General features: G+C 45.6%; 2 protein-coding genes across 5 annotated transcripts in view; one reads left to right on the top strand and one right to left on the bottom strand.

Moving 5' to 3' along the window:
* Positions 1-14,399, top strand: part of LOC307221954 (taste receptor type 1 member 3-like) — a 374,179-nt gene that overhangs the window by 66,738 nt on the left and 293,042 nt on the right. The gene's annotated exons all lie outside the window — the stretch shown is intronic.
* Positions 1-14,399, bottom strand: part of DVL1 (dishevelled segment polarity protein 1) — a 98,016-nt gene that overhangs the window by 46,307 nt on the left and 37,310 nt on the right. For all 4 annotated transcript variants that reach the window (XM_079986933.1, XM_079986935.1, XM_079986932.1 and 1 more), the window contains exons 2-3: positions 12,956-13,025; positions 2,562-2,683 (exon numbers count right to left, since the gene is read on the bottom strand). In XM_079986933.1, the coding sequence (XP_079843059.1) occupies positions 2,562-2,683; positions 12,956-13,025 (192 nt within the window). The remainder of the gene's footprint in view (positions 1-2,561; positions 2,684-12,955; positions 13,026-14,399) is intronic.

Genomic DNA, 14,399 nt, shown 5'->3' with positions numbered 1-14,399 from the left:
CTGTAAGGAAGAACAGAGGAACCTGAGGCCCTACACAGGTTGCTGGACTTAGAAGGGATGGGGAGGGACAAATTTAGTGTGCAAAGCAGAAGGGAATGAATAATCCAAATTCACGTAATGATCACCTGCCGGTCAGGAAGGCTCACACAGATAAGGAACTCAGGCAGAAATGAAGAAGGGAAGGCTTCTGAAAGGATGGGATATTCTTATGTCTATACCAGGGTTAGGGAACGCCTCCACCTGTCAATCTCCTGACATCACAACGGTGTCAGCTGATTTATCAGCTGATTACTGGGAATTGAGTAGCTCTGTGGGTGGTGCTTTGCAAGCACTGACCAGCTGTCAGCTGGTCCCTCAGGGTGGGTGTGCAGGGCTGTTGTGGGACCTGTGATCTGGCCCAGACATCTCTTTACCTGCTCCACACTTAACATCATACATGATGTCAGATGATGTCATCACCATATATAATCTCAGGTGGTGGTGTCATCATATGTACCGTCAGATGATGTCATCATCATCATAGATAATGTCAGATGATGCTGTCACCCTATATGATGTCAGACATAGGCAGGTTTGCGTGGCCTGGCCAAAATGGCTTTGTGAGATAAACGGGGAAGCCACAGGCTGCAAGTTCCCCACAATTGATTTATATTCTCTTTTTAAAAGCCTTTTTGTGCTTAAAAGAGCAAAGGGAAGCTCTAATTTTATTTTGGAAAGTAAGTACACCTCTCAGCCGTAGCAGAAGCTTGGCAGAACCTAAATCACTCTCAGGACTTCCGGGTCGGCGCCATCGCCGAATGGCGGACTCCCTCCGAGCTCCGGAGGGGTCGGGTCCTGCCGTGCCGGCGACGCGGGGACCCTCAAAAACCATGGGCGGAGATGCCCATGGACTTGGTGACTCGGCGGGCACCGTTTGCGCCCCCCCGACCCGCGAAGGAGCCTTTTTAAAGGCTGTGGAGCGGGTGACGGGGGGGTGTGGTGCTGTGAGTCCAATGCTTCCCCTGCCCAGCGAAGTCGCATGCCATTCGGCGGAGAGCAACGACTTCTTCTTTGAAAATTTCGGATTTGGACTAAAAGGAACAACCCGTGAGTAAATGGATTGGACTTAAAAGGGAAATTTGATCTTTGAATTTGGAGCGAGCGGGGGGAGTGCAAAAAGGAAGTCCGCCCCCCCCCGTTGTAGATGGCTCAACGCAAGGATTTGACAACTAAGATCGAGAGATGAACTTGTTTACCTGAAAAAAAAATTTTAACTTCACGAAGGGAAATTACAATAATTGTGCTGGAGGAGAAGACTGATTTGTGGGAACTAAAATGCAACCCCCCCGGGAACCGGGAACGATCCGCTATGAGAGACTGGTGAAGAGACACAGAAACTTTGACAGCTGTCAAAGTAGCTGTCAAAGCAGGAAAATAAAAGAGAACTTTGTTACGATGGCTTTGCTGGTTAGATTTGTTACAATTTGGACATAAATTACTGGAAATAAAGGCAACAAGTTATTTGACTTTTGGGTCTGATTTTGAAAGAAATTAAGTTACCATATTCCCTCTAGAGGGAGGCTGGGACATTGCAACAGTAGCAGCAAGTGGAAAAATACTATGAATTTGAGCAGGATCTGTTATCTCTTGGGAAAGCTGCAAAAACGAAGCATTATTTTGTCTACAGAGGTTTCTATACTAAAGGAGACAATGGATTTATCTATTGAAGAAAGGAAGGGACTTGACGCAAGTTATGTTCCTGAATAACAAAAGCCTCTGTGGAGAACAAGAAGTTTCTGAATTAGAAGGTTTCTGCAGCAGAACAGGAAAAAGCAACCTGAGGAATAAGAGCTAGACCAAATTTGAAGCCGGAGTATTTGGAACATCCAGACTTTAAAAGGACCAAGAAATAGAATTTAAGTTAGACTCTTAAACATAGAGGTCTGGATGGAAGAACAATGACTTTTTCTGAGAGTTTCTTCGAGATTGGACTTTCTGAAATTAAAAGCTATCAAAAGACGGCAAAGTGGAGTTGAGATATAGACGTGGATACACCAGGCTGGCAGTAGACAATGGATGAACTTTGGGGATTGGAACCGGGGAATGGGGGAGGGGGGAGATTTGGAATCCAAAGGCTGTAAAATTATATATTATTTCTTTCTTTTCTTTTTTCATGTTTGTTGTTTGAAAATAGGGGAATTCGTGGAAGGGAAATGGGGTCGATCTTAGGGAATTATATAAAATATAAGGAGAAATGGTTCATTAAGATAAATAAGATAAATTAATTTGGAATAAATGGGTTATTTAAAATTATAAATAAGGTTTTAAAATTTGGGGTAAGAATCTGTGGAATCAATTTAAGGGAAATGGAATACAAGAGGGGGAGGGGGGGAAGTCCGGGAAAGATGCCACTGAAACCAAGTGTAAATCATATTTGTTTTTTCTTTCTTTCTTGCTATCTTTCCTTTTTATTCTGGAAAATTTTTAATAAATATTATTAAAAAAAAAAAGAACCTAAATCACTCTGCGGCAAAGGAAAAAACATTAATAAATACATATAAATATATTTTAAAGAGCCGTACTGAAAGGAAGGGGGGCGGGAGTCTCCGATGCCTCCTGTTCTCTCGATGGGAGGAGGAAGATCTGTGTGGCTCTCGGTGCATTGGGAACCGGCGTCTGAATGGGAGCTCTCGGCCAGGACCAGCTGGAAGAGTCAAGAGAAGAGACAGAGTCAGAAGCAGGGGCACAGTTTGCATTTAAACCACCAAATGTGCAACACGTGTCTCAGTTCTTCAATTGCACCTGTTTGCAGAAACGTGGGGAAATGCATTGTTTTTAAAAAATGACACACACCCCAACCCCCCCAAAAAGTAATGCATCCCTGCAGAAAAACCTAACACCGTATGTAGCCCTTTGCCTCAGTCACAGTAAAGCAGGAGAAGGAAGTGTGCAGAGGCCAGAGAAAGAAGGGTGAGTGGAGGTGCGTCCCATTTGCTGAAATCCTGTAACTTTTAACACCACAGAGGTTCCTTTCTGACCTGCTTTTAAGTACAAGAATTGCCCCCCCCCCAGATGGCAATAAATCTTCTAACATTGGGGAACCACTGCAGAACAACTAATAAAGCAGAATTATATGTGGATAGCCCAGTATAAACCCACCCCTAATGCACTATGCACCCACCCCTAATGCACTAAGGAACGTGGGTGGTGCTGTGGGTTAAACCACAGAGCCGAGGACTTGCTGATCAGAAGGTCCGCGGTTCGAATCCCCGCAACGGGGTGAGCTCCCGTTGCCCGGTCCCTGCTCCTGCCAACCTAGCAGTTCAAAAGCACGTCAAAGTGCAAGTAGATAAATAGGTACCGCTCCGGCGGGAAGGTAAACGGCGTTTCCGTGCGCTGCTCTGGTTCGCCAGAAGCGGCTTAGTCATGCTGGCCACATGACCCGGAAGCTGTACGCCGGCTCCCTCGGCCAATAAAGCAAGATGAGCGCTGCAACCCCAGAGTCGGTCACGACTGGACCTAATGGTCAGGGGTCCCTTTACCTTTAATGCACTATGTTTGCCTTAGCAACACGTTGCAGCAGACCTCATGGGAGGTCCAATGCGCATTCATCCTGATCTGCTTGCAGGGTGCTGTCATGGACTGGTTGGACATGGAAGAGTGGGGGGGCACCAGGTGGGGAACCGACAAGGGAAGAAGGCTCAGAGCCCAGGGAATGGTGGCAGGATGACAACAAGTGGCCAGAGGACGAAGACTGGGAATGGGATGTATTGTAAGCTGAAGGAGTAACAGGGCTTTTGTGAGCTGGGTGACTCTGGGGCAGAGAGAAGTCCAGAACAGAGGCAGAAGCTGAAGTTGGTGAATGGGAGGAGGAGGCGAAGAGATAGAGATGTGTCAGGCTGGTGAAGAGTCACTTGTGTTTCTTCCTCCTGCTGCTCCCCTCCCCTTTTGTCTCCCAGAACCAGAAGAGGGCTGAAAGAGGTGGAGCAGTGGCAGGCTGAATGCAGGCATAGTCTCCAATTGCTGGGGGAAAGCTCTGGAAAGGAGGGGACTTGGATGGCTGTGGGGAGGCATGGACTTACAGTCTTGGCAACTGATTCATGGGGTAAGAGCTACAGGGAATGAACTGCTGTGCTCATTTAGTCCTGACACCCAGCCAAGTCTGGGAAGATCGTGTTTTTCCTAATAAAGAGTTAACTCCAACTTTGAACGGTGTGATTTACTCCCTGCTCGCTCTTTGACAAGCGCTTATACATCTTCCCATTAGTCATATGTTCAGTCCACACCTTTCAATGCATTATAATGGGATTTCCATTGCATCCCACACTTTCCAATGCATTTCCCAACAACAAAAAGACTGTGGGTGGTGCTGTGGGGTAAACCACAGAGCCTAGGACTTGCCGATCAGAATCAGGCGGTTCGAATCCCCGTGACAGGGTGAGCTCCCGTTGCTCGGTCCCTGCTCCTGCCAACCTACCAGTTCGAAAGCACGTCAAAGTGCAAGTAGATAAATAGGTACCGCTCCAGCGGGAAGGTAAACGGTGTTTCCGTGCACTGCTCTGGTTCGCCAGAAGCAGCTTAGTCATGCTGGCCACATGACCCGGAAGCTGTATGCTGGCTCCCTCAGCCAATAAAGCGAGATGAGCGCCGCAACCCCAGAGTCGGTCACGACTAATGGTCAGGGGTCCCTTTACCTTTACCTAGATTTCTAGCATTAGGACAACAGAGCACTTCAAAACACTTTGAATGTGCAAACCTAACATTCTAGTATGTGCCTGAACACACACGCAATATACTGACAGTTGGGAGGCACCACAATGCCTACTTCCGCCGGCCACCAAGTTGCAACAGGGGAGAGGGGCTGAGCTTCTGTCGACTGGCACATTTCCCCAATTTTAATTAGTTCGTTCGGCAACCAGCTACATTCCCAAAGTGAAATCATAGATGACAGCAAGCCGTTGGGAGAAAGCTAACTGCATAAAGCCAAGGGGCAGGAAGGGATGGGGATAAGAATATATCACACAGACAAGACAGCCACAAAAAGCATGAATTATGGAGACTTTCGTTCCCTCTAGAATAGCCTAAAATGGCAATATGCTTCTCATCAGAGACAAGCCCATCTCCCAGAATGAGAGCCATCAGGGAAACAGGGAAAGAATAAGATTATGCCGGCCCTTGGTGAAATTGGCAATCCTGTAGCTGACGCAGAAGGGAACCGTTAATGGGAAAAAGGTAAGTCAGGGAGGCAGGTTGATGAGACGGATGAACAGAAAACAGGAAAGGCTGTCCCTCCCCGAGGTGCTCTTTCACTGATGAGAATAGCTGTACAATCTTTTAAAAAGAGAAAATCAAGGAAAAGATCATGCAAGAGTCACACAAGTGGCTTTCCTCGCTGTTGGGCTCATCTCAAAAACTAAAAAGAAAATTTTTTCTAAGACATCACATTCTGTTGCTTTGGAGAGAAAGACAGGCACCTTTTCCTGCTGACGTTGCCTGCCTCCGTCAAGAGCAGAAAAAGACGGAGGAGGAAGGACGAAAAGCGTTGAGGCAGCTTAAAGCAAGGTTAACCCCACATGGCACTCCCCTAATGTGGTTGGACCACAACTTCCATCGGCCCCAGCCAGCAGAGCCAAATTCCCCAAATTTGCGCTTTCATAAACAACATGCAAACTGAGACGCCGCCATTCTTCAAGATTTGCACTTCTTCTGGAGAATGCTGAAAACGCATCTCTTCTCCCTAGCTTTTGAGGTGTGTATTTTGAGGACCCACCTTGTTTTCGTGATCATAAACTATTTTAAAATGTTTTTAATATTGTGCTTTCATGTTGCAAGCTGCCCTGGAAGCTTAGGTGAAGGGCGGGTAATTAATAAATAACAACAACCACAACAATAATAATGGTGCAATGGGGGTGGGGGAGCATACAAAAATGCACAATGAGGAGAAATTGCTTCGCAAAAGTGTGCATTAGGCAAGATTGCAACCAAAAGTCTATTAGGATAATAAATGAGGACTTTTTAAAAAAGCAAATTGCTAAAGGAGAACTTTAAGTTTTAATTTAAGATGGGGGGGGGGAGAGAAACAGAAAGAAGTGAAATTGACTGATCCTTCCAACCTCACAGTAAGCCTGCAACTTGTGCACATTTAATTTGTGCACATTCAGTTTTATATGAGTGGATTTTTTTTTTAAGGGGCGGAAAGGACATGTGGTTCCAGGAAAAATGACTTTGGCAATTCCACCCACCATTGAACCTAATAGGTTTTGATTATACAGTCGTACCTTGGTTGCCGAACGCCTTGGAACTCGTACGTTTCGGCTCCCGAACGATCAAAAACCGGAAGTGAGTGTTCTGGTTTCCGAACGATTTTTGGAAGCTGAACGTCCAGCATGGCTTCTGCGGCTTCCAATTGGCTTCAGGACACTCCTGCAGCCAATCGGAAGCCGCATCTTGGTTTCTGAACAGTTCCGGATGTCAAGCGGACTCCTGGAACGCATCCTGCTCGAGAACCAAGGTACAACTGTACTCAATTTGGGTTTCAGGCATGATCCCAGGAATGTAAGGCCCATGTAAATTGTGGGCTGAACGTACTCTTATTTCAAAAGGCAGGGCTGGGGAAAGACTCCTGCCTCAAATCCCAGACAGCATCTGCCGGTCAGTGTAGACAAGACTGAGCTAAATAGAGCAATGGCCGTGGACTATATAAAGCAGCTTTCTATGTTTTTACACACATAGAGAATTCACCTCACCTTTTTTCATTGTATGCCGGGGTTGTACCCAAAGCTAGTCCTAGTCTGAGTAGACATACTGACCGTGACTAACCTAAGACCGATAATTTCATTTGGTTTATTCTAAGTAGGACATTAGGCCGCATTCACATCATATATTTAAAGCAGTATGACACTGGTTTAAACAACCCCCTCCCCAGAATTCTGGGAGCTGTAGTTTGTTAAGGGTGCTGAGAGTTGTTAGGTGACCCCCCTACTCCCCCCACAGAACTACAATTCCAAGAGTGGCTTAACAATCAATCCCTCTTTGCAGTGAACTCTGGGAATTGTAGTTCCGTGTGGGGAATAGTGGGGTCACCTAATAACTCTCAGCACCCTTAACAGGCTGCAAGTTCCAGAATTCTTCAGGGGAAGCCACAGCTGTTTAAAGTGGTAATCATATACTTTAAATGTATGGTGTGAATGTGAGCTTAGTTGGATAAAACCCTGTATGTGGCTTGCTTCAGGCTGGGTGCTTAACATGATCGACAGTCCACGACGAGCCACAGTTTGACGTAATGTGTGTTTTGGACGTCCTTCCTGAATGAAGACTTTCACCCACCTCTTACAATGAAATACAATTTCCACAATGTGTTCGCCCAGCCACTGACGCTCAAGTGATGGATTACCCAAGCAAATTTAGCGGGCCCCTCCCTGTGGCGACTCTCAATCCGATACAAAGTTGAATGGATTTAAAAAAATATATTTTCATTAAAATCACAACCGCATGGGGCAGTGGGCCTGTTAAGCATCCATGTGCACAAAAGGAGACCAAGTATATATTGTTGGGTTTTTTAAATGCCTCTGATAATGGGCATCAGAATGCCGGAGCTGGAGAAAAAATGAAGCATGACATCACCGCAAACCAATTGGGAGCCGTGTCAATCCCAAGGAAGCCAATCGGGGAAGAGATGCGCCGTTAATGCGGTGCCTCCCTTGGAAATAAGGCAGAATGGCCTACAATGGTCAACCCACTGTGTGCAACCTGCCATCATCAGCCAGCGACTCGGCTACTCTCAGAATCAGCACGCAGCGAGCCAGCTTAATTCTTTTCACAAGGAAAAAGAGCCAGCCCCAGCAGGGTGGCTGGGCCTGGATTGTCCGAGGAAAGAAAATGGGGGCTGCCTTTTCAGGAGCTATCAAGAGGCAACGGAGGTCGTGAACAGCACACACACACACACACACACACACACACAGCCCTCGATGATGGAAGGGCGTGGTGGTTCTGATCCTGCTAGGCCAACTTCTAAAGTTAAGGAGGATGCAGAAGCGGTTTTAATGAAGTGATCATGAACTTGGTAGAAAAACAATGAAAGATGAACTGTAAAGCTTGTGATCTCAGAATTTTATTGGTGAGCATCATGAATAAGGACTGGTGGAGATATAACACTGGCTGGCTGCGCTCCTACTCATAGAGACGAGGAGTTCTCTGCAGCTCCCTTGCCCATTTCTGCACATGAATGTCCATTTTGTTTTATCACCCCGCCCCCCCACCTCCCCCTAATAATGCTTAACATCTGCTCCGGCATTTTTCACAAACCATGGTTCGCTCTGAACCGCAGCGTGCAGTTGCAGTTAGAAGTGGGTTTGGAACTAGCCACTTGGCCCCACACACCAGTGCAGACAGCATGCTAAGCAGAACCAGTTCCTGTCTTTGCTTTCCCCACCCCTCCCTCCCCATCACTTCTTTCCTTAAGCCTGAGGGCCATGGACTATCTTGCTTGATTTCTGAAGGCAGCCCTGTTTAGGGAAGCTTTTAATGTTTAATAGGTTATTGTAGTTTAGAGTTCTGTTGGAAGCCGCCCTGGGGAAACCCAGCCAGATGGGCGGGGTATAAATAAATTATTATTATTATTTTATTTCATTTTATCTGAAAACTGTTCTGGGAGCTTTTTTCACCTGAGCAGCAGGGTATATAGGAAAAGGTAAAGGGACTCCTGACCATTAGGTCCAGTTGTGACCGACTCTGGGGTTGCGGCACTCATCTTGCTTTATTGGCCGAGGGAGCCGGCGTTTATCCGCAGACAGCTTCCGGATCATGTGGCCAGCATGATTAAGCAGCTTCTGGCGAACCAGAGCAGCACACAGAAACACCGTTTACCTTCCTGCTGAAGTGATACCTATTTATCTACTTGCACTTTGTGCTTTCGAACTTTGTGCTAGGTTGGCAGGAGCAGGGACCAAGCAACGGGAGCTCACTCCGTTGCGGGGATTTGAACCGCGGACCTTCTGATCGGCAAGTCCTAGGCTCTGTGGTTTAACCCACAGCGCCACCCACGTCCCTTAGCAGGGTATATAAATAGTACCAAAAATGAAAGTTAAGGGGCAAGTTTTTAAGCGGGAGAGGAAGAGGCTAGGAACACACACTTGCATCTCCTAACCAAGCAAAGATCGATCTGCACCAGTTTTCATAGGAGAAAACAATCTGTGCCAAACTAAGCTCTACTCAAAGTAGACCTGTTGAAATTGATGAACATGAATTATTTATTTAAATATTTATAATGTGCACTTTCATAAATATATCCGCCCAGGGGTTTAAAATATACAGTAAAATAAGCAAAAAGGATCCCTACAATCAACAAAACACCATTAAATGCTGAATGGTTGAAAAGATTGCAAAGATCCTACCTAAACACCATGCCTGGATGATTCTCTGCCAATGATCCACTGGCAGGGAGTTCCACAGGGCAGGGCCTGCTCCACTAAACTCTCAGTTCCTAATAAAGACCAAGAGGGGCATGTGGAACCACCGAAAGCAGGCCTTCAGAGGAGCTCAGTGATTGAGGTGGAGTGTAAGAAACCAGACCGTCCTTAAGGCGTGTTGATGAGCCTCCTTTGAGTAGGACTAGCAATGGATACAACTCTGAGATATTTTATTGCTGACAGCAGTCCTCTGCAGGGATATTATGATTTTTTTAAAAAAACATATTTGTAATTGACAGAGCAGCTTTAAAAAGAAGCTGATGAAGTGAAGTGATCAAAATAAACTTATGCAATACCAAAAAAAGTCAGCATACGGGTGAATCGTTAAGATCCTGGGGAAAGGGTAATTTAAAATTTAACTACAGAAGCTAGCACTCTCTTCTAGAAGTCAACTTGGCGCTGCAACATTATGTCATCTTGATTTCTGACCCCAAGCTACTGCTTTGGACAGATGAGAAAAGCAGTTCCCCTGGAATTAGGCGAACATTTTAATCTTTTCATTTCATTCATTGGCTCCATCTTTCCTCCCTGACGCTGCTCTGGGGCCAATTATGTTTTGGGTCTTCTTACAGAAAATAGTCACATGGGCAACCCCCAGATCTCCTCCAAAATTCCTCTTTATTGTGGATTCGTGATTACTTGAGCACACAATGGTGGACAATCCCACTTTCAATGCTGTTTGAGCCTGCAAATGTTTCAGGGACGACACATTGCTTCGTTTCCAGCCAGCGAATGTCCTGTAATTCTCACTGCTGAAATCCTGTAACTTTTCATTCCACAAATATATTATTATTATTATTATTATTATTATTATTATTATTATTTGCCCCACTATGGGTGAAGGATGACACTCGGCCTCTGGCAAACCGCTTGGTCCTTCAAAACACGAAGGGAGGAGAATAAACCAAGGGCAAGGAGTCCAAATTGCAAAACGGCTTGGATCACGCCACCTAGAGCTCCTATGCAAGGCAGAAACTACAGAGACAACCTGAACTTCAGTTGCAGATGCTTCTCGCCATGAGTCATGAAGGCAGGCTAACTCCTTCAAGTGAAGGACGCATTGTGGCTTTGTCTGTGGCGCTGAGCAGAAGAAAAGGGAGAAGTTCTCTACGATGCCAGAATGAACTTTCACAGAACGCAAGGCTTACCAATGGCTACTAGCCATACTGGCGATGTTCTGCCTCCACTGTCAGGGGCAGGATGCCTCTGTATAACAGTTGCAGGGAATCACAAGTGGCGAGATTTGCTGTTGCGCTCAGGTCTTGTTTGTGGGATTTCGGCTGGGGCATCTGGTTGTCCAATGTGAGAACAGGATCCTGGACTAGCTAGGCCTCTGGCCTGGAATAAGGCAACTTCCTTTGTTCAAAGCAGAATAGCGATGAGGAATCCATGACTCTGGCAGAAGTTGGTGGACTACAACTCCCATCATCCCTGACCATTAGCCCTGTTGGTTGGGGCTGATGGGAAGCTGGGCATCATCTGGAGAACGACAAGGTTTCCCACTGCTGAAGCAAGGAGTACCAGAAACAACAAAGCCCTTGTGTGCAATTGCCATAAACCACACATCAGTGTTCAAAATTCGCATTTTGAGCATTTTGCACCTGGGCTATCAGCCACTTGCAACCAAGTGAAGATGCCTGGGTAGCAGGATGGTGCCTGATGTCTCCTCCACCTGGAAGTGCATGCCTGGGGATCCTTGGATCTTGACTTTTTTCACACACTAGCAACACATCCTGTAGAATTCTATCTGTTGCATTTTATCTGCACAATCAGAATTACTTTCAGGAACCAAGAGTTGTATTGAAAAATACGACTTTCAAGCTGTCTGGCCCCAAAATGGCAACTAAGGATTCTGTGTTGGTGACTGTAACCCTGGTTTAAGGAGCCATTCGGAGCCTGGCTTATTTAATCTGAGTTTCTAAAAATGCCACACATTATTTCATAAAAAGCGCCTAGCAAATGCATTTGACGTCTACCCAGCAGCCCTCAGTAACTGTCAAGTAATGATGCTAGGAAGAAGGGGTTATAGCCAACTAACTCTACTCAAGAGTAAAGCCACTGAAATGTATGGACCGTAATTAGCCATGTCCACTAGCTACTCTCTGAGCAGAACTAGCTAGGGATACAACTCAAGAACTAGGACAGGTCTGAAGAAATGTTTGGTAAAAGGATCCTAGAAAAATGATTATATCCACACCAAGCTTTAAACGCACTCATAAATCCACCGCCATTTGACTTAAAGGCACGTTAGCGCTGTGAGTCACCCTCAAGAGTCGTAAAGCCATGCCGAATCGCGGCAAACCACTCATAAACCTCCCAATACAAAATAAACGGCGAAGGACACACACACACACAGAGCCGAGAGCGTAGCACCTGCAGAATCTGCCGGCAAGCATGGGAATTTTTGCAGAGTGGAATAATAATAATAATAATAATAGTGTGATTGCAGGCTTTTAAGCAGAGCAAGGGCATTAGAGCAAAGCACCTGTCGGCTAAAAACAAAAAACACCATCACTTGATTTCTCAACATGTGGCCCCATGCAGCTTGAGCACACAGCCTGTGCAGAAAAACAAAGGCATATGAGGGAATGTGGAAGGTGTACCTGAGATATTTTACCTGTAATGGCTATGCGGCAGCCACTGTTAAGAGGCGAGCACACAGGTGGAAACCAGGCCCACGCCAAACAGGCAGAGTGCAGAAGCCAGGTCTTAAGATAGTACTGGGATGCTGCAATCATAACTTACAACCTGGACGTCAGAATTAGAAGCGAGGTAGGAATTGGATCCAGCTCGCACTTAAAGGTAAAGGTAAAGGACCCCTGACAGTTAAGTGCAGTCGTGAACAACTCTGGGGTTGTGGCGCTCATCTCGCTTTACTGGCCAAGGGAGCTGGCATTTGTCCACAGACAGTTTTTCTGGGTCACGAGGCCAGCATGACTAAGCCACTTCTGGCAAACCAGAACAGCGCACGGAAACGCTGTTTACCTTCCCGCCGGAGTGGTACCTATTTATCTATTTGCACTTTGACGTGCTTTCAAACTGCTAGGTTGGCAGGAGCAGAGACCGAGCAATGGGAGCTCACCCCGTTGCGGAGATTTGAACCGCCCACCTTCTGATCGGCAAGTCCTAGGCTCAGTGGTTTAGACCACAGTGCCACCCACGTCCAAACAGTTTGCACTTAAAGGCCATTAATTATCCTAATTGGCCTTTTCCAAAGCAATGCAAGCACACATCAGCAAAACAATTGTGCACCCACAGTGGTATTCTCAGACTAGGTATGGGACGGAAATAGTTTGGATTGGCTATCAGTTAACATCTGATGGGATTTTAATGAGAAACTGCCTAATTTTGGGAATTGTTTTGAACTGTTCTAACATTGTATAAACATTGAGTTTTCCAAGAAAAGGAATGGACTGTAAAACCACTCTTATGTTATTAGATCTAGCAACAGCTCCTACAGGGCCCCAAAACATTTCTACCGATCGTAGAACTGAAAGGGCTCTACATACCCAAGACACGACGCGTCCATTGAAGCAGGGCAGCTTTGCATTGTCGTCTGAGATCTCCTCTTTCACAACCCTGGATGAAGGAAGATGAGAGAAACAGGAAGACGTCAGGAGTTCATATCAGAGAATGGCATTTTAATGTGCAGAGCTTTAAAAGAAGGAAAGCATCTATCTATCTATCTATCTATCTATCTATCTATCTATCTATCTACAGTGGTACCTTGGGTTAAGTACTTAATTCGTTCCGGAGGTCCATTCTTAACCTGAAACTGTTCTTAACCTGAAGCACCACTTTAGCTAATGGGGCCTCCTGCTGCTGCCATGCCGCCGGAGCACAATTTCTGTTCTTATCCTGAAGCAAAGTTCTTAACCTGAAGCACTATTTCTGGGTTAGCAGAGTCTGTAACCTGAAGTGTCTGTAACCTGAAGCGTATGTAACCACTGTATCTATTTCATAAAATTTATATACTGCTTGCTTGTATTTTTTTTAAACCCACAGAGTGGTTTACAACTAGAAGAAAACAATGAAACCATCAATAAAAAAACAGTTTAAAACGACAACTTAAAACATTCAAAAAAATAATAATTAAAATCAATAAGCTGAAAGCCAGATTAAAACGCACGTCAACATTCTACATATCTGGACAGGCTCGCCTACACAAAAATGTTTTTAGCAGGAGCTGAAAAGAGCACAGTGAAGAGGACAGCGTCTGATGTCAATGTGAAGGTGCAGCCACACTAAAGAATCAATTTCTTACAACTGTGTAACGAATATGATGGAGCACCAGTAACAGTGCCAGGTCTGTAGATCTTGCAGGAGTCAAGTGGGCGTATATGGAGCAAGGTGATCTTGCAGGCAAACTGGTTTCAAACTGTTTTAAAGATGCTGGTCATCAGCCCTAAGGGGTTAACCTCTCCCAGAATGCAATTATGCCATTTTTTAAAATATATAAATGACATAACCCAGCAAAGATAGTAAAACAGCAACACACACACACACACACACACACACACACACACACACATGACCAGCAGTATCAAAAGAAGTAAAAATAAAAATTGACAGTCTTCTTGGAATGCTGGCATGGAAAGGGTTCAAGAGGTCTTCCTGGGTGGGTGGGGGAGCATTACTTATGTTATTTAACAAAATATATGCCCTGCTTTAGTGTAACAAAAACCCCAAGTGGTTTACAAAAAACTATTGACGTTATCAGTAAAAAAAAACTGTTTAAACTGAGTAATCAAAAACATTTTAACAACAATCAGCAATTAACCAGCCCCATTTGTTAGTGATATTGTGGTCAGAAAATTCCTTCACTGGGGAGGGGGCTTCATCTACATCAGGGGTCAGCAACCTAAGGCCCATGAGCCACAAGCAGCCCATGGGGGTCGTTTAACCAGCCCACGAGCTGCCCCTGAACCAAGCTGCCCACTCAGCGAGTCCCCG

This window comes from Podarcis cretensis (assembly GCF_951804945.1).
Source record: "Podarcis cretensis genome assembly, chromosome: 8".
NCBI lineage: Eukaryota > Metazoa > Chordata > Lepidosauria > Squamata > Lacertidae > Podarcis > Podarcis cretensis.
Note: the sequence above shows the minus strand (reverse complement) of the source record. Positions and strands in the feature narration are given on the sequence as shown.